Raw genomic sequence first — 27,784 nt, 5'->3', positions numbered from 1 at the left:
GTCTGTTTAATTTACTGTAAATGCATCGAAATGAACTACAAATAACAGTAAACCATATACTGTCTGCTAACACAATGAAAATGCCCATGCTGTAGTAGCACTGTTGTTAAGTAGAATAATTTATTGCAGTTCTTTATTTATTCCTCTGTTTTAGATCATTAACAATAATTACAGTTTTAAAAGCCAAAAGCATTTACAGAGCATAGATACAAACAAAAGAAAATATCACATACACACACACACTACAATCCAAGACTTAATCGCTGAAGCTTGCCGTGGCGTGTTTGCAGAGGTGAAACTCAGGCACGTCGGAGCACAACAATGGGTCGACGCGTTCCTACAACCCCTCACAATCAGCTCTACAAACGGTGCCAAGCGATTCTCTTCAGCGCATCAGCGAAACACCACTGTCATTCCTCTGTTATTTACAATAGCGCGATGGAAATATGAAGGAGAGAGACTAAAAAAAAAAAACCCAAACTGTATTGCTTTGAATTTCTCACTTATAAATTTGTCGATGACTGTACAGTGTTAAGAAAGTAGAATGACCCATCGTTAAGACTTCAGCTGTACGACCACGGCACAGAAAAGAGTGAGCGGGCTGGAAAACAAAGGCGGAGGGGAGAAAAACAAACGAAGGACTGAAAAAAACCGGTCTGCGTGTGCTTTGTTTTCCTACAAGTTAAATATCAAGTCAGAAATGAAGGTAAAATACACTGACGGCATTTTCACTGGTTGATCAACTAACACTGCTGTTCTTAAAAATAATTTGCTCATTACATTCAGCCGGTTTTCACTCAGTATCACACAGCCGTGGGCTCATGTTGGGATTAAAACTATCATCCACACCTCATGCTGTAAAATGTTTGAGGGAAATTGGCCACAAACTTCTACTTCTACTGACTTACCGACTGGAGCTTAGAAGAGTTCAGGAGGCTGACACTTGAACATATACATGGAGAGTAAACATAAAGTCAGGTCAGTTCGGCGGCACCTGAGAGGCAGCCAGCAGGTACATTCAACAGTGCTGTTAAGATGTTACTTCTCGTGGTTTCTCGCAAGTCTTTGAAGTTGATAAACATCACAGACTCCGCACGAGTTTCACTCAATCAAGCAAATTAACGTTTCACCCATTTCAGAGAAATATGTCTGAAATGTCCGCGTTTTGTTCAAACTATAAAAACATGCATAAAATGAACAAATAAATGAAGTGACTGAAGAGATTTCTACTCAAAGAACTCATGTGTTAATACTGTACTTACTGTACTTACTTAGCAGCCTATGCTCCAGTCAGCTCTTTAAAACCCAATTATTTTGCCGGCAATTCTGCGGATTAGTGAGTCACTGAATCAGTTCTGTGAACTCGCGCACAAGATTTTATCTCCACAGTCATTCCAAAACCTTTCGGTTCTTGGAAACCAGGGACTCATCTGTGATGGGAGCAGAAATAGAAGCTTTTACACACTTCATGACACAACTGCCCACACATGAAGAAGCTATTTAGTCGCAGGACACAAGATGACCACCTCCTCGCTAAAGGTGTTGCAGATAATTTAATATATCATCTATGATGGGCACCAATTGGAAAATAAGAAATAAGCAGATCATTATTTTAGATTTACATTACACACACACACACACACACACACAAATCCAGCGGCAGTTCTTGGTGGCAGTAACTGCTAATGGGTGTGACATGCAGAGAGAATAAAAGCCAAGTGTAGCTGACTGTGTGTGCACTGTATACTTATAGCATTATAGCACTGTTGCATGAACATAAGATGCAAAACCAGTGTGTGTGTCTTAATAAAGCTGACAATCGATCAGGATGAGTACAAAACATTGCTGGTTGTGCGCTTTAACACGCACTAAAAACAATCTCACACGCGCGTGCACACACACACACGACAGGACACACTCGAGTGCACAAAAACCCAAATGTGCTTTGAGCCTTCCTTGAGTTTGACCAGTGTCTGTTATCTTGCGTTCTCTCTGTGTATAAAAAAGCCAATCCCTCTCTTCATGTGCAAAGACAAATGTTGAGAAAGACGCCTCCGAAAAGCCTCCACATCGCACAAGTCCAACACATCGCAACGTGAAAATATACCGCAGCCAAGCAGGATAGTTACACTACCTCACTTCACTGTTGCCCACTCCGAGTGTGTCAGAGACGATTTTAAGTGCATAAACATGAACGTGTGTGATGTTTAACACGTTTAATCCAGCTCAGGTGAGTCTAGCGTTTCAGTGTGCGGCTCTGTATCTTCTGCGTTCTCTATGGAGTCATCGCTCGCCTGCAGCTGTGTGGCGGAGATCGAGTCTCTATCCACCTCTGAATGTGTGTCCTCACCTTCTGCTGCCTCGTCAGTGGGTGTGACAAACTCTGTCGTCGTGGCTTCCTCTTTCACGGTCACGTCTGTCTCCGTCTCATCCGTCAGTGACTCCTCTTCTTCTCTCGACTCTCCTTTCCTCTCGCCCTCCTCCTCCTCTTCCTCTTCCTCCTCTGCGATGGAGGCATCTGGTCTCTGGAGGGAGAGTGTCGCAGGATGGTGGCTGGTGCACGGGTGCAGATGTGGCGAGTCGGCAGGCGGCAGCAGCGTGAGCGACTCCACACTGAGGTTGTCCGCGTTGTTGTCGGTGAGGAGGGAGATGGTGGGCTGCGAAGCTGGCGTGAGGCTTGGGGCGAGGGCGTGAGTTGGGACTGGGGTTGAAGGAGTAGATGAGTAGACTAGAGTTACTTCTCCACCCCGCCCTTCCCCTCCTCCACCTGAGGATAACGGTGGAGTGTGCTCCAAAAATATGCCATCATCTAGTGGAGAGGAGGAGAGGACAGATTGAGGCACAGATTTGCTTTAAGGACTCGCACAACCTCAAAAGATATGTTTCTTTTTTCTGAATAGAGAGAAGTGAGGGCTACCAAGTTTTAAAATGATCAAATGTGAAGTAGAATTACACAATAATGTTTATACCTCGTTGTAAATCCATGCACGCGTTTCATTCTCTGCAGAGGAGAGGAAAGCAAAGTCTCCTCAGTGTAGAGAGAGAGCGAGGCTGACCTGCTCTGCTCCAGGTGTAATATTCAGCAGCATCCATATTTTAAAAATGTATTTGTCACTACCACCAATGTATTAACACTATTCTTGTTTCCTGACTCTATTTCTCTCACTCTCCTTGTCGCGCGTGCACGCTCACACGCTTGCTCACACGCTTGCTCACACACTCGCACACACGCGCGCACACACACACACACAGGTTAGCGTAGCTATACTTCTTAGGACTCCTTAACCTAACTACAATTTAAATGAAGACTACTGGTCCTGACAAGTCAGTGTTCAAGCCAGAAGAGTACAAGTACGAGCACTAACAAGTACAAGTACACACACAGACAAACACATACCCCAACAGACACATCTGCTGTCAGACTTGTTAAAACATGCTTCAATTGGTGAATGCAAAGAAGTAATTAATGAGCACGACAAAGTTTATGGAGCAGTCTGCAGTGGCTGTGTGTGTATGTGTGTGTGTGTGTCTGTGTGGTGGTTATTGTTACCAAGATTTATTGTGTATATCATCAGTCATTTAACAAAGAAAAAAGTATGGTTTGCTGATAAGTTGGACAACAGATGAGATTTATGCAACTGAAACTATTTCAAAATTAACCAGTCAACATTCCAGGGTAAAATAAATTTCCACATCATCTTTAGAATTTTGCAAAACATCACTTCAGGAGAACTTACAAAGCCCCCTCATTCTTCATTCTAGTGTAAAGAAGAAGGCTGAGCTTGTTTTGTGTCATCAGTGTACAAGAGAAGCAAGAAGCAAGAAAAGAGTTAGTGGGTGGACACGTTGCACAAGCGTAAGACACAAGAAGCAGCGGCAACAACTATTATACTAGTTAAGTGTAGTTTGTGAGGAGCATGACAACAATGTGGTATTACATCATGGACCACGTAAACATACTGTACATACTTCGTCAGAGTAGAAGGGTGCAGTAGAAACTCCACAACACAACAAACCCTTCACTGTTTAATTTAGCTTTTTTCCAGTTATTAGGCAAAGACCATTTAAAGTGAAGATAGTCCCTAAAACAACTCAGTGATTGACAGTATTTGAAAAGATCTGGCTCCTGTGAGTACAACCAAATAAGAGTCAACTCAATTAATTAATTTAAATGTGAACCATTGTGTGAAACACTGTCTTCACAACACACTGCACACCAAGTACTGCTCATGTGCAAGAGGTTTAGCACTTAAAACTAAAAGATTCAGGATTCCAGTTCCACTGTACTTAACTTAACTTACTTTAATTTTCACTCTCTTGGTATTAAGTTTACTTATTTACTCCAACACATAAGAGTTAAAACAACACAGGCTCTGGTAGTCAGTGGAGTTAACATGAGACTGACGGCTTCAAACAAAGTGTTGTGTACATACAGTATGACCTGAATTATCAATGGCAGTAACCTGCTGTGATACAATTTTCCTCTATAATCAGTTGTGGTGCATACATGTGTATGAGCATTTGCATATACAAAGGAACAGCACAGGTAAACACAAACACTTGCTTACTCATGTAGCATGCATTTTTGGCGACCTGGGCCAATAAATGCATCTCAAGTGATTAATGGTGAATTCCAAGTAATCACTGGTTGAGTGCTGGGAGATAACCACATAAAAATGACTAACCGATTACACCAGTGCAAGCCACTGTAATCTCTGCAGATGTAGTTGTATGATAGTGACGGCCAATACTCGGGTGTGTGACTGTGGTATAGTGCTGACACATCACAAGGCTATTCATTTTTTTTGTAAAATATCTGTTTTTCCAAAAAACTGATTAACTTTTTAGTCCAGAATCTGTGTATTATCATTAGAACACACAGATTCTGGACTATGACGCAGTGAGTAGTTACCATATGTGCTTCTACATGTATGTTTCTATCAAAGAAGGAATTTAGTCGGGGCAAAATGCCCTTGAAATGTCCAAAATAGACCTTGAAAATTTGCAGGATGAAAAACAGATGAACTTTGATCAAACCTAAAACCAGGCCAGTTAGGTTTTTGTAGCACACACATCACATACCCACATAATCCTGCAAAAGTGTTTCAGGATTACAGTGTGGATTCATTTAACAGACGATAGGTAATGATTTCTTGTAGTGACGGTTGTGTACTTTCAGAACTATAATACTTTTATAATAAGATTCGAAGTGAAACGAATAATAATCGAATATTGGTCAATGCAATTTAACTTTCAGTTTCAGTCATTTCAGGTTTAGAATCTATACTGTTACTATATTATGTCCATATTGTTATGGTAGTGCAGGTCACATGGAAGTTTATTCTAAATCAGAGACATGGTATTTCCCAACATTTGACAAAATTGCGCTTGAAACATTTAGAGGGGGGCAAAAAAAAAGCTAATTTCTAACTCTGATTTCTATAAGAAGGGACTGTAGACGTAACGTGAGTGTTACCTGTGGGGCTTTGAGCAGATATAGTGCTTGCAGTTACAGAGTCACATCTTCCTGTGCTTCCACTACCACTGGAGGGGGGCGAGGGCGAGGACAGGGGCGAGGGACTGTGCTGCGACACACAGTGAGCCACCGCAAAACCTGGGGACATATCGGCTACAAATAAATTTGGATAAACATTGACCAAATGAAATCTCCACTTCACCCAGTGCTGAAACCTGAACTTGAAAGCAAGAATTTCTTTCTGTTTAGAAACGGCAGCAGGTAATGTTAACCAGAGAGAAGGATTTGTTAGGAACTGACTGCAATTTACACCTATTGATATTTGACATCAAAAAGGGTAGTCATTTACAAAAAAAAAAGACTTTAGAAGACATTGCAGATCAAATCATAAACCCTTTTCCACTTCACTTCCTCCATCAATATTTGGTTTGAAGATAAGGAAAAATCTCTGACTAAGTTTCCTCTAAGACTCATGATGACAATTCTTAATACAGTAACAGTCACCATGCATTCACTTACTGACGATAATATTTCTCATAAAATACCCAGTGTGAGTCAATAAGGGGTCTAAAATTAGTGCCAATGCTTTATTGTAATGACTATATTGACTGAATTAGACTCTGGTGATCTGGAAGTTACCTGGTACTTTATCCACGGAGGCAAACACCGATCTATTTGCTGTGGGGTCATTCGGGGCTCGTCTTGACTGCTCGTAGAATCGGAAAGGCAGGCCAGTGGGTGAAGCGCTGGCTGTTTGACCAAAACCTAAAACCTCTGTTGCACCGGGCTGCACTGGCAGATCCAACAGGGCTGCATACACAGAAAGCACAGGAATATACAGAACGTAATTTAAGTAGATTAAGGGGAAATGTCACAGTAAGGGACTAATTGGAAGAGCAAGTGTAATTGGGAGAAAAATTGTGATTAATTAATTACTATTGTGTGAACAGAGCGACAACAGAGAAGGACCAGGGACTTTGGGGACAAATCGGTCAAGAAAAAAGATTTTCTGTGTGAAGTAACTCACCAGCGATCCTCTGCATCTTCATGCGTCGGGCCTGGATGCGACCTTTGGCCAGTCTCTGTTTGGCAATGATACAGCGGATATGGTCAGCAAAGATGAAGTTGGCCTGCAGGATGGGCAGGGGCTTGGCGTGTGGGTTGGAGCTGGGCTTATGGATGACGATGTTCAACGCTCTGCTGTCATCTTCTACACCAGACACCTGCATGTCCTGGGGAGAGAGGTGATACGGGCAGACAGATGGGGTTTGTGCGTTTGAGCAGCAAGTAAGACATGGAGAGAGAGAGAGAGAAGGAAGAACATGAGATATAGAATGTAAAATACACAGAATATAGTAGAAAATACATAGCTGGGGCAGGAAATAAGGTACATTCACAAGTTTAGGAACAATCATAAATGTGACATTCATGAAGAAGAAAGGGGAAAGAAACACTAATAGAACAGGTTCAAAACACACGAGAAACATCATGACAACGCTCACAATATCTGATTTAAAAAACAGAACAACAGCAACGTTTTCTCTTACTTGCAACAGTCCAGCAAACTTGACCACACCCCATCCAAGGCGTTTGGTTTCTGGCTCGACCAGACTCATCTGGTACACATCCACAGCGAGGAACCTCTGGGCCTGGCCGAAATCTTTACTCACCACCATACAGGCTATTAGGTCACTATTATCTGAAAAGCAACGACAGAAATAAATGTAAATGTAAATGCTCTGTAATTCAGGTCATGGTATGGCTGTGAGAGAGTTGTTGGATACTGTATCATAAAAATGACTAAATTTGATTAGATTTATCTGGGTGTTCTAAATAAACTGCCAAGTAATTATACGCTATATAAATATGATATAGAGTATGCATATATATTTTGCACAAATGACAGAGAAGCATGATGTGATGATGAAGTGATGAGAAAGAAAAGCCCACACCTCAGCCTTTTCACTTCAGTTTACCATGAAATATGAAACAGAATCAAACATAAAATATGGAAGTGATAACAATCCGTTCCGAAACCACTGGTTTTGGTTGAAGTATCACGCAAACGGTTTTAGTTACAACACACTGATGTTCAAAACCCCTAATTTAAGTCTCGTCAAGTATTCCGGCTAATCAAACTTTAACACATTACAATTGGGTATTTTGTTAAAGTCTTTTTGCTTTGGAAAAACACAATTTTGGTAATTTTCGTGATGTCAGGGAGCTGTTGGAAGACACATGGAGGTATAAATAACATGGAATTTTCTCATGACTTAATCAACACATTTAAATGAATGATCAATGTGTTAACCAAGAACTAGAAAAAAGTTCCACAGCTAAAAAAAAAAAGGGTAGTCCGAGATTCACCGTGGCAGCATAGCTAATGGCTAAATACTCATAAAGAGGGAAGTTTCACAGACTGAGTCCCCAAACCAGCTGAGAAAAAAACCCTCCCTCCTACAACTTCTGTGTAACTACTGCTGACAAAATATGGGGGTTGGGTCAACAAGTCTGGTTAAAAAACAACTCATTGACAACTATATCAAGTAGTATCTTTGGTCAGCTGATCCACATAGACATACAGAAAGGAATGTGGAGTCTTTCAAATTCCTGTAAAAGACTTGTGTCAGATGGTAGACAACAGCTCCAAGTATTAGTCAAGTTTCAGATTCACTCCTTTCTCCGAAGACAGAAATGAACAGTGTTTATGTTGGAGCAGACAGGAAGAACATGCAGACAACGATTCCAGCCTCCAGCTGTAAGGCTGGTTTTTCCAGCTTTCATACTTAGTCATCATTCACACTGTAAATGCACAGCGAATATTATTTATTGTGAAATAGTGTTTTCTTTTAAACAAATCTCCTGTTCTCCTTTTTCAACTGCAGCCAAGTGAGATGTGACTTCAACTGTTGAGGACAAGCACAGAACAGGCACCAGAGAACAGTGTAATGAGCAGCTGTCAACGTCAAGTACACGGCACTCCCTCCATCTAAGTCTTTACTCAGACTGCCACAACACACAAACTTTAGTGAGGGCTGTCAATGAATTGAGCATGTGTGAGAAGGAAGAGACAAACAGGTGACTCACATTTTCTTTCTCTGAAACAAACTAAAATAACTCAACAGTGGGTTTTACTATGTCATAAACCAACACCACTGTTTTACTCAGCAAACATCCTAATGCAGTTGCCCCATGTTCAACAGTAGCATTGCAAATGAGTGTTTTAGAGTATGTGCACAACCACAGTTAGGTGCCCTTGCTTGATAAGTACACTTTCACAACTGAGGACAATTTCCTGCTGATGGGAATACGGTAGTATTCCCATCAACTGGTAGCAGTCACTACCAGTTGAGAGGCCGTCTCTGCAACCACAAACTCAATACTCCACTGACACAACATACAGGTACACACTGTACCATATGCTTAGTGATTCAACACACAGGTTGTGGTGAAACAGGACCTGATGGGTAGAAAGAGAGTTTGTGGGTTGGAAAGTTCAAATGTCCCAACCCATGAGGAAAAACCCTCCCTCTCCCCACAATTACTCTGCAATAGTGTGTTCTTAGTCAACTACTTTACTTCAATGAAAGTGATAGTGACTCGGTGAGGGAAAAAAAGAACCCAGAAGAGGAAAGGCAACAAAGACGTCTTTCTAACCACAAATAGGTGAAGTCAAAATGCAAGAATGATAATAGCTTGAACATTACAACTGTCACAGTTTCAACCACTGACTGATTTGAGAGACCGTTTTAAAGGCAATTGGTTTCAAGAGGTATGTTCCCATTTCTCTGTCAGGTGATATCTTCTTCTATGGATATCAGAAGACTACCTCAGCCAAGGAGGTTATAACTCGTGGCTGTGTGCCAGTTTGCTTATCTCACAAACTAATATTCATAAAACTTGGTGGGATAGCATAAAAGAAACCAAAGGATCTAAATTATGTCATGAATACAGTCATAGAATAAAGTCATTTGCACTTCCTTTATCACTGTGAGATCTATAGCTGTTAATTGCTTGACAAATAGTTTTTGAACAATTCATGTTAATAAAGCAGTAATGGAACAACTTGTGTCAACTTCATTGTTATATTAATAACCCAGTTACAACAAACAATCTCGCTTGAGCATGTTTCTAAGAAGTGGTTGTCATTGGTACACTAACGCCTTTAATACATTTGAAATACCAAAGATTAAAATGTACAGTACTTAAAGTAAGAATGTTCTTGCGTGTGTGATTTTCAAAACCACTCCTCCTGATGGTCCAACAAACTACCAAATGGTGTAAAGATGGAAAGCGTCAAAAGAAGAGCAAATTAAGTGTGAAAGAGGAAAAGAAAACAACTCGATTTTCTCTTCTTGCATCAGAGGACAAGTCGGTCTAATTTAGATACTGCATTAGAATTTGTGGTAAACTTCACTTTCCTTCTGAGTGATTCTGCTAATTAAAATCAACTTTATTCTTCTTCTTTTTTTTTAAATTTAGTCAACACTATTAAGCTAAGTCACATGATTTCTAATGATTATTATTTGTGTGAGACTCATGGTAGCAGTGTCCCTAAACACTTGGGTGCAGCTTTATTAAAACCTTTTTGTCGTCATACACTAATTGCACGCGAACTCTACAACATTCTTTTTATGGTTGAAGAGGAACGTTAATGTGGACGATGTACACACAAACGTACACTCCATTTAACAACTTTTATAAAAGCCTGTGCTTAAATGTTGCTCAGAAGTTTGAACAATTCTTCCTGAATGCGAGATATCCATGTTGTAATCGCTTTTTGGGAAATGTTGGTGGTAGTTATTGTTTTTCTCCTCTTTCTTTCTTACAGCTGACTGTAAGCTTGATTTTATGACCACATAAAAAGATTTACAGTGTACATTTGTGTCTATATATGCGTGAATTTGTGTGTGTGTGTCTTAGTCTTACTGAGGTCTAAGACATCGTCTGTTTTGATGAGGTCTTCAGGTCTGGTCAGAGGAAGCTGTGTCTCAGGTTCTCCCTGAAGCTGAAGCGACAGCGACCGCAACATGAAGAACACGCGGATTGCCTGTACAGAGATTGGAGAAGTTCAAACGCATGCAGACGTGCACACGCTCACGCGCAAAGAAAAAAATGTGATATTAAATTGAGTTTCCTGTCTGAAAATAACAGTTACAATAAACCACTTAAAATAACAAAATAACAGCATTCCAAAACATCATGACCACACAGTGTTTTCATGACTATTGGCCTCTTGTTAAAACATATTATCTTTTATCTTTATGTGAGTTTTATTCAGGACTTCAAAGGTCAACATTTGTTCATGTTTCAAATACTCTTTTTGGCAGCCAAATACTTAAGGTGGATCTACTGTGAATGAATGAAGAAAATGTAACAGTCGATAACAGTTTTGGACATGAATTATGGAGTGTGAGTGGACGCACCCTGCGTGTCTTCTCGACGTCCCCACACGGCAGCCTCTTGACAAAATCGATGCCAGTCAAAGGCGTGCCGGTGGGCGGCAGCAGTACTGAGGCATCCATCATTAGATACTCGACATTGAGAGGTTTACTCTGTGACAAACATGAGCAAGAGTAAAGACAAGCCTGGGCACAGCAGCCACACACCATCAACAAAAATGTCAAAGCTGAGGTTCATCAGGCAACATTTTTAAACTAAAAAATGTAGCCTGAAGAAAAATCATCAAAAGAAGAATGACTTACCATCATGCTCCTGTATTCATCTTCAAACATGTCCAAGAAGATCTCCTCTCCCTGTGATAATGTAACAAATGGAAAGCTTGTTAGAAATTATAAATAAACAAAAGAATGATATTCCACTCCACTATTCATAGTCATCACAGATACAGCGTGTTTGTGTGTATAATCCTACTAGAAAATGAAATCATTATTTAAAAAAAAAAAGGTGATGTAATAGAAAATTGTAGCCATTTTAAATTAACTTGTTTTGGCTTGACTTAACATTATTACCCAAATTTGGTTAATATAATACTCGGACACTTTATGTGAATGAGTCGCTATGAAAAGACATATTCCCTCCCTTATGTCATCCTCCTCTTTGGTCATATACTAGCATAATGATTCATCTCATGAGTGCAGACAAGGCACTTGGATTGACAGGTTCCCAGTATAACTGTGTTCCTGTATGTTGCACACAACAGACCAGAGATTTGCTGGACAGCAGTTTCCAAAGATATCTCATAGGACAGTTGGCAGTACTTCTCCATAAAGAGTCTGTCACACTTGGATCCTCTAACTGATTAGAACTGGTATTGAGGGAGACTCAGAGAGAAACAGAAAGTGTTAAGTGAACTCTTCTAATTATGTGAATGACGTTGTAAAGTACTGTAAACTAATAGGAAACACTTTCAGTTCCATACATTATATTTCCAGGGAAATGGCTTCATTTATAATCAGCGCACGCAGACACACGCACAAATAAATATATAATATAATATCAGTGCATAATATTGTTAACACTCACCTTGTAGAATCGCCGCAGTAAATGCAGACTTTCTTCTCTTGCACCCTTGAGGAACAAACATAAAAACACAAAAAAGATGATGTCATATATATTTATTTGAAGGCACCAAATCTATGAAGCATTTTTCCTGTATTAATATTGAGTAAGGGAGTGTTTGACGTTCCCTCTTCTAAAGTTGGCTCCTTCTCAAACTGCAAATTCAACAGTAATAATTCTTGAGTAATGAGTTAGCTCTTGGAGAAAATAGATTGTTATGCCTGTTTCTGTGATTATGAAATGCCGCTGTGTAATACATGTATGTTACTTGATGTAGTTGTTTGTATGGTCTGTACCTCGAGGCAGGCCAGATGAACATCTTTGATTATACAGTGGTTTCCAGACAGCACAGACTGCTTTAGCAAAAGGCAGCTTAACTCCAGAGTGGCAAGACGCACTCTACCATCTATATAAAGGAAAATATTGATAAGTTATGAGAACAAATACTTTTAGTTCCATAGTGGCTTTACTTTTACATGTGTCTGTTTTACCTGGCTGCGCAGCGTGGCTCATAACTCTGATTAGTCTCTCTACGAGCACCAGGCTGTAAGAGCTCCTCTCCTGGTCAGGGACTGGAAGCTGCAGCCGCTCCAGAAGATCAAGGTTTATGCCTACGAAACACATATGGAAGATGTTGCATGTAATTTGACTGCAGAGAGTGAAGAAAGCCCTGTGCTGTTGCCTTATTTAACATGTCACTGAAGGAGACATCCTTCATTTTGCAGGTATCTAAACCAAGCAACTTAAACCACAAAAAATGAACACAAATTATGAATAGAACAAAAGACAACCTTTGCTGTGTGAGACAGCATAAAGCAGGCAGAGGACAAACAGGGCATGATAGTCATCATTGGTGCAGTCAAGGGCACTGTACACCATGTCTAAGAATGGTCTGCAAACAGAGAGGAAAAAAAACAAATCAACAATCCATATTTTTTGCGTGGAACACCAGCTCAGCATGTTCAGCATACACATACCTGCTCCTCTGTGCACGTGTGCGAGTGGCTGCAGCTGTCTTCTCTTCATCAGTGATGTTCTGCTCTGTCAACTCAGACACCTTACACTTCTCCATGACCACCATCTCAATCTCTGTGCACAAACATATACACACACACTTAGTACTTGTGGCACAACATTAAGTAGCATATTGTCTAGGCATACATGTGGGGATTGTTCCATTTATTTTTATACATATTTACATTCACGTCACACATGCTCAACATAAGCAAATGTCACAACTGTGCTCCTGATTATCGTGAACAGTCCAAAGTGCTTCCTTCCCACCCTACATTATTTAAAAGTAATGAGAAGGATTGCACTGATGTGCCAAGCATTAACTCAGTGTCTGACTATTGATTGACGTTAAGAGAGAAATGTTGATCTTCAATGCTTAGCAGTGTATTAAGCAACAAACACTAAGTAACCATCTCTCATTGACTTTTTAATTGATCAGATGAAAATCATTATTTTTTTTCCATTCTTAAAATGGAGCATGTCTCATTTTGAAACTATGTTCTCATGCAGCTCATGATGCAGTCGGGAACTCTCCTGTGCATCTGAGCCTTCACAATCATTGATTTGTGTCCAATGTGTTGCGTTGTGTAACGTCTCCTCTCTGCATAAACAGTCTATTAGGAGGGAATCAACTCAGAGTGAAATTATCACATTTCACCCACACACACACACACACACCCACACCTGGACATGGATATGAACATACACACATGCACACAGAACAAGAGTGAGAGACAGGCGGAAAGGTGAGGAGCACAGGATGGATGGTGTGTCACCGTGGAAAAGGACAGTCAGCTGCCATGAGGGTTGAGGTGGCCATGGTAACTGTGGGGAAATTAAAAGGTACTAACATGGAATGCAGCAAAAAGTGGGAGGCCTCATCTCAAAACTAGTCAAGGAGAAATTTCATATTAAATCTGCTTTTTCTTTGAGCTGCAGTTTTTTTTTACACTGCAGTTGAAGTTATTACTTTTTTAACAGAGTTTGATGCTCTCTTTTCTGTTTGGAGACGAGGGCAGCTGCTGTGGCGGTCTGTTGGGCAACCACTATGCATCATGGGAGACGGTGTCTGATTGATGGTAAAGAAACACTCACAAACACACTCCTGTACTGCTGTGTCAAAGGAGACACACACTCACCTTCCGCTGTCTCCCCACTCGCTCTGTTTCCCTTAGAACTCCCACCTCCTCCTCCTATCCCCTCAGTACCTTTTCCCTTCTCCCTCTCCCGACCTCCATCCCTCTCTCCTCCTCTGACATTGTCATCCCAGTTCTCCTCTCCTCCAAGTCCGCCACTTCCTCCCCCTCCCCCAGCCCTTTCATCATCCTCCTCCTCGCCCAAATTCTTGTAGTTTGGCCTCTTCTGGGTTTTCTTGCGGCCACGATGGCGGGACAGCTCCAAGGAACGCTCCAAAGACTCTGGGGGCTTCGTGAACCGACGCATCCCTCCTGAACTGGCCTGAACAGTAAGAGAAGGACAAATAGAGAGGAAAGGATAAGAGATGATATCTGAAAAAGTACAATTATTTTATCAGCTTATCACAAAAATCCTAAAAGATATTTCTGGTTGAAATACAGCAGTGGACACTTTGTGTGCAGGCGTGGTGTTCCCATCTATAATGGAAGTACAGTAATAACACTGCACCATACGACACAGTTTGTGCTCAATAATTCAAACCAAATGAGGAAAAAATAGAAAGTATGAGGGGTGTAATTTGTCGGAAAATGATTATCAGGTGTATATGCGTTCAATAGTAACCGCACAGTTTCACCAGCGCTAGATTTCACTAGTTGATGAGCAGACAAAAAAAGACACACATGACCACGCCTGAGAAATGTATAGAAATGTACCAAGTTGAGGTAAATTCTGCAGTGCAAGGCCATACTGGAACCCGACACACTCCGCACTTGGCCCTCGTATGTGAACAAAAATATAGATCACACACACATACACGCAAGTACACAGGAAACAGCTGCTATATCATAAAATGCTGAGCAAAGACGTGCAGTAAAACTGACAAAAGAAATGATTACTGATGATTGAGTAACTTTCATCATCCTCTTTGACTTGTAAGTACTGCTTAATGTCTTAATTACTCTATATGTATTACACTATATGTATTGCATTTACAGGAATAATATTAATAGGACAGTGACTAAAAATACATTGTGGTTGTCAAACATTAAAATGTGTTTCAGTGGTCTGTGGTTCTGCTTAAGTCAGTCCTATTTTTTTTTAAATCTTAAATCCTCCAAATAATGCTAATAGCCTGAGTGACTTATCGCTCTAGAATAACAAGAGAAGTGGATGTCTTGACTATATGGTAGCACACTGTGTCACTGCGTATGTTTTAGCAGGACTGGATCACAGCTGCTGCTGAAAACAGTGTTTGTGTCGTCAGGCAAAAACCACAGACTAGTATCAGTGTGTGTGTTGCACCTGTTAGCTGACTATGTTCTGGTAAACCGCTCACACTCTGAACTGATGCTGAGAAATTAATGGAGGTCAGGGAACATGTGAGACGAACGCGCGTGAACACACACACGCACACGCACACACGCACACACACGCACACGCACACACGACACACACACGCGAGCCAGCACGCACACTCACGGCAAAGTTGAAATAAATGAAAACAACTTTAGCCGCTCACGTCATGCACCTGTAACTGGTGCATTTGCAAGAGATAGATAGAGAGAGAGAGAGAAGGAGAGGGGGGGGGAGAAAGAAAGAAAGACAGAAAGAAGGAAAGAAAGAGAAAGAAAGAAAAACTTCTTCCAGGAAAAGAGATCAGTGTTAGGTGAGCCAGCTCAGTGTTCCACCATGTGACCTAATTTCCTGCCACATCACAGACAAACAGGAAGTGCCATTTGACCACCTGCACAGAAGCAGCACCCCTGCCTTTTCTGATTCATCTACAAAAAAAAAAATCAAACAATAACAAAACAGTAGTTCTATCGGATGTGGCAAACACAGCCCAGAAAGCATGCACCCAACTTATTATTATTATCCAAGAAGAAATCTCCAGTAAGAGGCGTTTTTTATTTTTAAATAAATTGCAAAGAAAATAAAAAAATAAAAATAGTACATGATGGTTTCCACCGAGAATCGCTCAGAGCAGCAAAAAGCAAGTTATGTCAAAAACACAGGTACCTGAAGGTACGAGAAAACAGGGCTGGATCAACAGCCACAGCTGGGTAAATAGCGAGCACGCGCTAATTATGGTCTGACTACCACTGTTGTGATTGGCTGGAGAGGGAGGCTGTTTCTTACAAAAACGTGGATTTAGCAGTCAAACACACATGTACAAACTTGTTTTTATATATTAGTGAGAACACCTCATAGACATAATGTATTCCCTAGCTTATTATCCTAACTTAAACCATTACAACTAACCCTAACCCCATGAAAAAGCACCTCAAATCTGTGGGGCCCAGACAAAAATAATGTCCCCACAAGATCAAAATGTCCTCACACACATAGGCTTGTATGGTTTTTGGATCTCATAAAGACATAAATACAAGTAAACACATTTCCCTTTAAAGACTTGCACTGACTTCCATTCCATTCATATGAACAGCCTACACAAAGCCTTACCCCTAACCGTAACCATAACCAGTTAATGACTAACCCTAACCTGACCCTAACCATAACCATAGTTCACTTTCTCATTAGGACCAGATTTTTGGTCTCCATGAGGACTACTGATCATGACAAGGTCAGCGTTAATGCCAGAAAAAGTCGTTAAGAACTATACATTTCACGTGTGAACACACAGACACGCGCACACGCACACGCACACGCACACACACACACACACACACACACACAGAATAACCACAAGGATTCTCAGAAACGCTCACTAACTCAAGCACACCCACCTGGCTTTACAAACAGTTGAAAAAAAAATGAACAAGTGGGGGAAGGGTGACGAGGGACAAGAAACTGAATCACAGGAGAAAGAAAATATGAAAACGACTGGTGAGGGGATTATGATGGGGAAGGTTAGGGGACAGAAGAGGGAGATACAAAGAAGACAGGGAAACAACATCATAGACAGTGAGAGACTGCGTGTGTAGTCCTTTTCTGGCCTTAACAATGACCTGTCAGGACTAGTCCTCATGGAGACCAAAACCTGGTCCTAATTAGGCAGAACGTTATTTCAAAATGTTTAAATTGTAGTTAGGTTCAACATTAACTCTTTATGGTTAAAGTTAGGGATATATTGATTTGTTTGGGCTGTCCTTTGTAAACCTGTGTGTGTATGTTAGTATTTTACCATGCTCTTATGTGTGCTTTGTATGTCTGTCTGTGGGATGAAGACAGACAGGTCCCCATTCAGAATGACATCAGCGAGGGCGTTGACCAGTGGCTGATAATGGATGATCAGAAACACCTAAAAAGCACCAAAAGATACTTTTATTAAACCTATGTAACAGAACTTCCCTTAAAACAAGACACTTTAAAACAAAACTGAAATTATATGTGAAACAAATACACATCAAACGTCAATTCTGTTTGAAAATACATTATGAACAATGTCCTTGTTTCGTGTCTGAAGTATTTGTGTGTGTTGCTTACTTGAGACAGCAGGTAAAGAGACACCTGTGGGTTGATTTTTCTTTCCTCAGACTGAAAAAGTGAAGCACATGAAGCACTTTGAGTAAAATGCTTTATGAGCAGAGAGTGGAGTGAGTGAAGAAAGTCACAACTATGGTTTTTCAATTTAACAGTAAACTTGGGACAAGACGCTAAAGCTGGGATAGCTTGTTAATTAAATGTTTCAATTTATTTGACGTTCGTATTAGATTTCTATTGATTACTTTTAGTGTGTCATTTATTGCAAACAGAGAGCGATTTATGTCCGCCTGCTTTGAATCATGAGAATCCTTGGAAGTAGATGTGGAGGACATAAACCCATCTTTGTGAAGCTCCAGGCCAGTTTCTGAGCACACGACACACACGTGATTAAAAAGAAGTAAATGGTGTATGTAGGATCTGTGTGTAATAATATATTTAAAATAGTTCAACTCTCTCTCAAAACCATGTATATAGGAGGGCGTGGTATTGAAATTCTGACGTACGACGCACGTTTCATGAATCACACGTGAGACTTACGTTGCGTACCGTGATATTTACACGTTAATCGCTAGTTTTATAAATGAGGGCTAATACCTCTTGGATTTGTTTCTCAGTTACAAATGAGCAAAAATATACTGGTGAATTCCAGTTAAACTATATACAATAATTTCCTGAGAGATAGAAAAAAGCTTTGCCAGGACAGATGCTTTATACTTTGACTTGATCAGTCCATGCCATGCATGTAAGGAGAACATACCGTCTCAGGACTGACCAAAGAGTACACGTAGAGGGGCAGGAACAGACGATTGAGGAGGTGGTCTGTCAACACGTCATTAAGAAATTCACAGTTGATGATGAGGATGTCATTCAGGTAGTGCAGGTGGTCAAGGTGCTCTGCTACCAGGTCACTTAACTTTCCCCTGTTCCTATGTCTGGGACACGAAAAAGACAGACAGACAGGCAGGCAGAGAGATAGAGAGATAGAATACATAATGAACAGCCCTGCAGAGACATGTCACCCAATGAGCACCTGGATAATAACAACTTTCACACTGAGAGGTCACAGTGAGAACTCACTCTTCGTCTGTCTGCACACACTTGTCCAGTTCGATGACATGGCTGCCAATAAACCACACCAGGTTGCTGAAATAAGGGACTGCTGTCTTATCTCGGATATAGTGCAGCATGTGCTGGTTGTCCACTGGAGAGAGAGAACGCATGTCGTTACCAAGGCACACATGCATGCATACAATCAATTGTTGATTGCCCAACCGTAACAGTTAAATGTGATTTAAACAAAATAAATACCATAGAAATTAAGAGACAAATTAAGAAAATTAACAAACCATACGAAGTCAAATAAAGTACAGGAACTGAGTCAACCAGTCAATTATTTTGATGCAAAGTAAAGGGAGGTCCCGTGTGGAAGAAAGCTGATTGATTTTAAAGTGTGTCGCTCTTCATATGGCGTAATTAGACGAGTACACTTTTACAACCAAACTTCACATCACAAGTCACAACAACCAATACATTTGCATGAAAAGCTAAAAGTGTGTTCAATTGCTGTAAAATGACCTGATGTCAGAGTGGACAGATTTATCTGTTGTTTTGGATAAAGGATAATTTATGAAAAGGGACCGCAATACATGTATAACATTTCTTCAAACTGCCTAAAAACTACTACTAACTACTGGACAAATAAGGAATGGTGGAAAACGATGGGAGATTCCTGAGTGACCAAGTCTGAAAATGTGAGTAGTCCTGGTTCAGTGACAATCCTAATTGCAAATAAAAACTTGTTGTAATTTTACAGCGCTAATCCACACTGTTCAAGAGAAAACAAAGCAACAAATTGCAACAGAGTAACTGTGTCATTCAAACTTTGCCCATTAGTGGGCGAAGTAAGAAACAATGCAGGAGATACTGGCTCCATAACCACAGTGACCAAGACTATCAAACCCCTCACAAGTACCGTGTGGGGCTCTGATGAAATTAAATCTGTGCAACAGTGAACCCAAGAAAAAACTAATTAAAAAGGCATGCATACAGGTTTTTCTGAGTGTTCATATATTATGTAAGCGGGTGATTAAGAATGGTCTAAAAGACGAATTGCAAATTCATACCAGTACATTTATGACAAACACACCATTATATATTAATAGGGCTGGGTATCAGCAAACAGATATGTAATACTTAATACCAACTTATTTTAAAACCAAATGTTGTAATATTAGAGGAATCCAAATCAATCCATATGACAATTTTCACAATAAAATCAGCTCACTTTGAAAAAACACTGACATGAGCTTAAGGGTTGACGACGCTTTTAGAATTGTAACGGTAATTTCTATTGTTTTTGAACAAAAACAATAGACCTGTTTGAACAACACTATGTATATATAATAACAAATCATGTTTTAACAATACCCAGCCCTAAGATAAACACTTAATGAATGGAACCAACTTACATGAAACTGGAGTTAGGCAGATGGGGCGCGTAGAGGGAGGAGGGAGGAGGGAGGATGGAGGAGGAGAGAGACAAGAAAAGGAAGAGTAGGAGTGGTTTTTGAAGAGGAGGGAGAGGGGGGGAAACAGACACAGGGTTAATGTAAGTAAGGGGGTGGCTGTGTGAGGTGGGGAGGATCCTGCAGTTATCTTAACAAATAAACAGCAAACAATAGCATACCTGGAAATGTCACCTTGATACTTTGCACCTTTGCACTAAAATTACTTTTTGCTGTGTTTTTAAGCATACCCAACATGGTACACAAACAAAATGATTATGAATGACACCGAAACAAAAGCTGGTGTACAAGTAACATAATTGGAGTTAAAAATATCAACACAGTCTGGGTGATGAGAATTTTTTTGTCATTTGTTGTAGTGCATGTTGCAGGTAATTAGTAGGAAAGCATCAGTAATGGGTTCATTTATGAATTATTATGATGCCCAAAATATAAAATTGTTTCATTAACAGGTTGACCAATAAGAATTTTTCTGTGCCAATGCCAATCTTTAGAAATCAGTGCAGCAAATGGCCAGTGATATGATGATATGTTTGATATGTTCCTTCATTTCATAAAACCAATAACAGTTTTATATTTACAAATGATACAAAAAATTGCTTAACATGAACAAACACCAATCCACCTTATTCCTGTGCGTGAAAACTGAGTTAATAAAGTGGCTTAATATGCCAGTGTACACAAGCTGTGGCCAATGCTTCAAGTCGTTTTGGTTCTACACCAAACAGTCAAATGTCTTTCTTAAATGTATTATTTTAAGAGATACAGACACGGTTGTGTTCTCGTGTGAATTATATGAACAGTAAAGCAGTCTGGCAGTGTTAAAGTAACACCAACAGAGTCAATTTAACTCATTATATTTAACTTTTAGTGCTGTGTTAACACTAGTTGAATTCACACTTTTAAAGTTGTTTCAAGACAGCAAAATTGCAAAATTTATAGTGTAGCAGAAGGCATCGACATCATTCCGTTTGAGGTGTATCAGGTGATAATCCCACCTGTTAACATTCATAATCGTTGTCCATGTTACGCTGGAAAACACCGGTTTCATTTCAGCGTCAGGACGCGGTGGAAATTGTGCCCGTAATTCACGCAAGGTATCACTGGCCACAGGAATAAAGTGGATTGAACACAACTTATGGAACGTCTCTCCAACCTGCATTTGTCTGCACTCCACTGCACTGATGTAATAACTATATATCAAATACATGAAACACATACTCCAAACAATTCATTTCCCAAGGCTGGCCTAAAATTGACATATGTACATTCCATTTTGTTGCTTCATTATTATAGACTTGTATTTCTACTACAGATAAAGTCAATTGTGCCATCTGTAATTATATCACTGTTCGGAGGAACAAGAGTCAAGGCAATGGACGACATAACAAAAAGTTGGACTGTACAAAATGTTACATGCAGAACCAGTTATACTACAAATAAAGAGACAGACACAAAGCTATAGTCAATATGCTGCAGTGACGGTATGTTGAGGCAATGTAATGTTACGTGATAGTGGAGCGTAATGTACAAGAGAACCCATCCAAAGCACCACCCATCTGCAACTGCATTTTGCTCTGAGTCTGTGAGGAGCTCAGAGACACAGCAGGGAGGAGAAGCAGAGGCTGACACAGCACAGCGTTAGCTCATTTTTTACAGATATTAACATGAGAAATATGGGCTCAATGAATCTGTGAGATGCTGAACTATGTTGTTACAAAGTGAAATTCTAAAAAAAAAAAGCAGGAATAACAGAAAAGGTGAGAATAACAGCAAAACAACACATGGATTGTAGCTGATTTGTTAGTAAAAAGAGAAAAGAAAAAAAGAGTATATACTCATAGTGTAGATGTACATAATTGTGAAATGCTGGATGAATATCCTTATAACTGCACAGATGCAAGGGCAAATGTTTGAATAATTATTCCAAATGTAGGCATAAGAAAGGATTATTTCATTTCATCTTAACATATCATGTCATGAGAAATGTGTATAATAAGGGACATTACATCAGTGATTCCCAACCCTGGTCCTCAGGGGACACGGCCCTGCTCCAACACACCTGAATCAGATGAACGGCTCGTTATCAGGCTTTTGCAGAGCTTGATAACGAGCTGACCATTTGAATCAGGTGTGTTGGAGCAGGGCAGCATCTAAAACATGCAGGGCAGTGTTCCCTGAGGACCAGGGTTGGGAAATGCAGCATTAGATAATAAAAACACTTTATTTTGAACTTGTGTTAAAAATAAACATTGGCCAATTTGAACTGTAAATGTTACAACAAAGCATCTGCAATTTCAGCTGAGAGGTGGAGGTTTAAAGTGAGTGCAAAAGACCTAATGTCTGGGGATATCACTTGAAAAGACATCTACCTTATGAAAGACAGTGCAACAGTAACACAAAAACCCAGCATACATAAATGTGGCTGCCTTAAAGGTCTTATATCTTGCCATGTTGCTTTGAATGATGAACAGAAAGATGGAGGACCCATTGAAAATGTAAGAAATGGGTAAAATGATGCCTTATAAGGCTTAGAAAAGTTGTGGGGTGTCACTCTTCTATTAGAGTCTTCTATTAGTTTAATAACTCACAAAAGGCCAACACATTACCTGTTAGTCATGCTCATGCACCAGAAGTAGCAGCAAGAAGAGCAAAAAAGTACAAGAGGAGGTGGCAAGCAGTCCCAGCATCCAGTGTGTGCGCGTGTGTATGTCTGTGTGTACATGCGTATTCCTGGCACTCACCTTTGTAGACGTTGAGTGTGATGGTGCGGACTGCGATGCGGACCATGCTTTCTGGGTGGTTGAAAAACTTAATGGCCTCGGTGTACAGGGCAAAGTCATTAGTGTGCTGTGTGTGGGAGACAGAGAGGGGGTGCCAGTGAGCAAGGCATGACGTTGCACTGCCAGGCTCAGGCCTCAAATGAACACAGCGAGAGAAATACAACATATATTTGAACACTGTAACTGTTAGAGAATCAGTGTTCATTCAGTCTTCTTACCTTATGGAACAACTCAAATCCAAGTTAATAATGAATGACTAATAATGAATGACTTCTGATATATGGACATATTCATTTACCTCTCCCATTTATTGTTTAAGTGGATGGACAAGTGAGCATGTAGCTGAAATGCAACATTTGTATGCCAGGTATGTATATAGGTTAAAACCAAATTTGCATATAGTTAAAGAACAAACAGTCATTTTGGATTTCGGTCTACTGGGCACATTCTGAAATATGACTTCCTGCAAGGACAGAAGCTACAAACAATCTAACAATACACTATTGGCATGTATTAAAACAGCATCATGCTGCACTTCGTAATTGAAGGACCAAGTGAAAAATGTGAATTTTCCATTGATCTCTATCTGTGTCAGTGTCTGTCTCTCTACCCAAAACTTCCTTAGTGACTGTAACCTCCACATCAGTGAACGAACTGTCCCTCAGAAGTCACAATAAATGAAGAAATCTGAAACTGAAACCGAACCCAGAGTTTAAACACTAGTTATGAGCCCACTAGATCTGACAGAAACAGAGAGTTGATTTAGCAACTATCAAATGGCGCCCTCTGGAGGAAATCTACCTATAAATCACCAAATGTCTAAATATTATAATTAATAAATGAAGAGATAATTGCGGGACTTCCAACACATGTTATTAAACATCTGAGGAAAGGAAAGTTGGAATGGCATTTTAAAATATATTTGCATTTAAACTGTCAAATACTACAAAGGTTTCTGTAACAATGGGCTCACATAACAAGTCAGTTGCCCTGATCAATTACTCAGGGTTTATTTAAATAGCACTTTAAAATACCTGCCATCTACTCAAAGTGCTTAAACATAAAAATAAATCATAAAAACACATAATAATTTAACATGGATAAAATATACAAGAAAACATATTAAACACTATTAAAAGCTGTTCAGCAAAACTTTACTTTTAAACCATTATTAAGAGGGATGTAGTTTTAAGTCAGATTTTAAAATTATAATATCTAAGATATATACACATATACATATATATGTACATATATACACGTACATACATACATGAAGGGCAACATCATTTGAGAGGACACATGTTCAGTAGTCTTTGGTAATACCATCCATTACAACACGTACCCAGACGCCCCCAGACACATCTGCTCACACTCGCATACATGTTCTATGACTGATGTATGATCATACCATTGGATAAACTAATGTCTTCAACATTACTGTAACAAGTTACGTTTCCTCGAATAAGGGTAAATTTGAATTTTTTAGTTACTAATTTAGTTGTTTGCCTGTTGTCTCCACAGGAAGCTGGTGTTTTGACACAGGAAATGTGTGCAACTGAAGACCAATAAATACCAGCAGTCGGATAACTTCAAACAAAGATCAAATGGCAAAAAAATTTAAGAGACAGATAAGCATCTAGATTTCTCTAGATAATTTTCCTGGCTATAGGTTATTTAGCACAACAATTTACAAGAAATGTTATTACGTACAGCTGTAGGATATCATGAGTATTAATGCTGTTGCCTAGAGATGGCCTCTAGAGACCATTTTGTGGTTTTACTAATCTGTTCCATCAATGACTCTCTTGTTTCTAAGCCTATCTTCCTTCCTTTGTGTTTGTCCCTCACAGAGAGTCCATGATAAGGGGTGTTGTCAGTATGCAATAGCTCATTTGCCTCTTTCTTCCCTCTCAAACACCAATGGCCTTACCTCATTATAGAAGAAGTGCACGGTGTGGTTGTTGAGTTTAAGTGACAGTGTCTTGAGGAAGGAGATATAGTAAGCCATGATCTCTTCATCTGAGAAGTCAAACTTGTGGACAATGATGGAGTTCACATGGTTATTTGACAAGAGGTAATCTGAGGGGAAGAGAAGAGAAGAGAAGAGAAGAGAAGAGAAGAGAAGAGAAGAGAAGAGAAGAGAAGAGAAGAGAAGAGAAGAGAATTTCCTAAATGTAAACTTGGCCCATAATGAATATTTTTTTTAATGTATATACATTAATTTCATCATTTCGTTCTCAGTCATGTAAAACCAAACACTCACATAAAGATGTTTCATGGCTAATGTTCTCAAACAGTATGTTGAGGGTCTGGAGGAGCTGGACACAGACGTAACGTCCTGATTTCTGACGCAGGATGTTCAGGAAGAAGGCAAACATGTTCTTCTCCAGGAAGAAACTGAACACAAACACAGACACACAGGATTCATCATGACTTGATCTAATATGTATTATTATTATGATTATTATTATAATATGTAATCACTTAGATGAAGAATGTTTTTTGTTCAGAGCATAACTGTGGATAAGTGGTTAAAACAGACATGTATATGCTTTGAGTCCCACATTTGAATCCAACAAAGGAAACCTTACATCTCCAAATTACAAGACACGACACATGTGGCACAGTTCCCCAGAGCAAACAACTGAGTGAACTATTTGCATCTTATTCCCCTAAAATACGCGTTTTACCAGTTTCAAAGCAAGAACACTTTAATTAGTCGTACCACAGAAGGATGGATGATGTTCCATAAAGGACGCATCTCAGTTCAGCTCTTTAAAACACTGCCATGGTACCAAATTATTTAACAGCTTAAAGCCTAAAAATTTAGCGATCATCCATTGCTATTGCAACAATGGAATGGATGGATGGAATTATAACAAAATTGTATTAATAGTTGAACAGTGTTCAACTTTTCTTTTGAAAATGGCATGTGAACGGAAGCATTCTGCAGTAATGAAAGCTCAGGAATCTTCAGAAGTGAGACTCTGATATGGTCTTTAATTGTAAAACAGAGAAGGATTGAATTTCCAGATTGGCTGATTAAACATGATCAATGACAATCACTTTTCCATGTTGTTAAAGAGGCCATAGCATGGTCCTATCTCACTTATATGTGAGATATGGAGGTGTACTTACAAACATAAAGTCGTTTTTATTTGTTTCAGACCAAAACCAAACCCCCAGAACACGGACTGGACGCCTGTAGCTTGGATAACGTTGTGGTTACCGAAATGATAAACACACATACATGCAAATGAAACACGAGCAAACGTGTGTAGCTTAGCCTGTAGCCGACTATCGCTAATGCTAAACGACAAAACAAGCACACAAAGACAGTTTTACGGTTTGTAAATATTGTAATATACATATTGTTGGCAATGCTCCTTCCTTTAGGTAAGGTTTGGTGCTGTGTCCTGCTTTATATTGCCCGAAGTTTGTGTAACAATCCTCCGTGAAGTGGTTGCCGCATACATGGAGGTATTTGGGAAATGTAGCAGGGATATACCCATCAAATATAAAAGATATCCACTGAGCTTCTCTTTGCTCATTGGCGGGGAGCTTGTGGAGCGTCTGGTATTGTTTATCACAACCCAGAACAGAGCAAACACTCACTGAACCTTTTTTCGACATGTTCTCAACCAATGCACTCAGCAGCTACAACAAGAGTAGTTATTCTTCTTCTACGGTTAAAGGTATGTCACCGGATGTTCCCGGACTCTAGTGCCCAGACTAGGAGGCGCTGCTGTTGAGAGATTCGCCAGTGACGTCCAGTCAACGGAAGTGCCTTGCCGCTTTGTAGTGCTCAGGAAAACAATAAAACCCTGCACTCTCAATTTTTAGGGGTTCATAGACAAGGTAATGACGCAGATACTCACCCAAATGCAGCGTTAATTGGTACTTCCGGGCTATGGCCTCTTTAAGACAGAGAAGTGGTAGATCATAATATCAATCATGCAATATCAAAGACTCACTCAAACACAGAGCTGTCATTCTGGTCCCCCCAGATGAGGATCTCTGTAATGGAGCGGATGGTCTCCACCAATAGGTTTCGGTTGTGGTCGGTCACAGTGGTGTTTTTGGTCAGGACCTGGTACATATACCTGGTAATGAAAGACAGGCAGTAAGCAGTATGTAGCAAATGTAGTCTCTAAATTTGAGTCAATTGTTCATCCCCTGTTTATGTTATGAAACACTGTTACTTTGCCTAGGGGGTATCAGAACGCAGTAGGCGTGTGCTCATCGTCCACTCTCTTGCAACCTTTGTCATATACACCTATAACTTTTATTATGATGCACTGAGACATTTTCAGATTGGATTTTCAGTGAAAAGCTAAACAAACGAGCTAGCTAGCGGAGTCTATCAAAGTAATAGAGCAGGATACGGACAACACAAACACAGGGGTCGCAGCTGTGATGCATAATAACTATTAAATGGCTGCTGATGATTTATTTGTTGTTAACTGGGCTAACGTTAACACTGACATGGGTTATCAACCGGTTATCACAGAGGCTAGCGTTAGCTTATCTGATGCTAGTTACTCACTTTAAATGGTCCAAGGAGTGAATGTTTTTCGTTTTCCCCTGCCCTCCAACCCAACTCCGTGAGCGGCCGAACATGGTTAATATTGTAAAGGGGCTAATGTTTATGCCAAAGCGCGTTTAGTCGCTCAGGTTAGTGTCCGCGACTCTCCATTACACCCACTTTCACTTACTGGTGGCTACTTAGCAAACAGAAGGCGATGGGCGGCGATAGCAGGCATTTCGTTACAGTCTGGGTTTAGTTTTAGTGGGAGTTGTAGTTTTTTTTGCTACGACAGATTCGTTCATTGGACAGACAAACAAGCGTAGAGAAAACTACAAAGTGTACTTTCCCCTTT

At 40.0% G+C, this 27,784-nt stretch overlaps 1 protein-coding gene across 3 annotated transcripts; it reads right to left on the bottom strand.

The window, feature by feature from the left end:
* Positions 1–101: 101 nt before the first annotated feature.
* clec16a (C-type lectin domain containing 16A) lies at positions 102–27,735 on the bottom strand. 3 transcript variants are annotated; one of them, XM_044051373.1, is made up of 24 exons: positions 27,451–27,735; positions 26,879–27,007; positions 25,168–25,301; positions 24,835–24,983; positions 22,866–22,971; positions 20,065–20,070; positions 18,674–18,797; positions 18,354–18,528; positions 17,597–17,647; positions 17,295–17,411; positions 14,152–14,470; positions 12,976–13,087; positions 12,790–12,890; positions 12,490–12,609; positions 12,295–12,404; positions 11,963–12,007; positions 11,182–11,232; positions 10,903–11,031; positions 10,406–10,526; positions 7,024–7,175; positions 6,504–6,708; positions 6,116–6,286; positions 5,477–5,614; positions 102–2,809 (listed from the first exon to the last, which is right to left on the bottom strand). In XM_044051373.1, the coding sequence occupies exons 1-24, from the start codon at positions 27,522–27,524 to the stop codon at positions 2,217–2,219; spliced, it is 3,432 nt and encodes a 1,143-aa protein (XP_043907308.1). In that variant the 5' UTR covers positions 27,525–27,735; the 3' UTR covers positions 102–2,216. The 3 variants fall into 3 exon arrangements, with proteins under 3 accessions (XP_043907308.1, XP_043907309.1, XP_043907310.1); XM_044051374.1 differs by having other exon boundaries at positions 14,221–14,470; positions 27,451–27,686; XM_044051375.1 differs by lacking the exon at positions 5,477–5,614 and having other exon boundaries at positions 14,221–14,470; positions 27,451–27,690.
* Between the last annotated feature and the right edge of the window lie 49 nt (positions 27,736–27,784).

The sequence above is a fragment of the Solea senegalensis genome, linkage group LG19 (assembly GCF_019176455.1).
Source record: "Solea senegalensis isolate Sse05_10M linkage group LG19, IFAPA_SoseM_1, whole genome shotgun sequence".
Lineage (NCBI taxonomy): Eukaryota > Metazoa > Chordata > Actinopteri > Pleuronectiformes > Soleidae > Solea > Solea senegalensis.
Note: the sequence above shows the minus strand (reverse complement) of the source record. Positions and strands in the feature narration are given on the sequence as shown.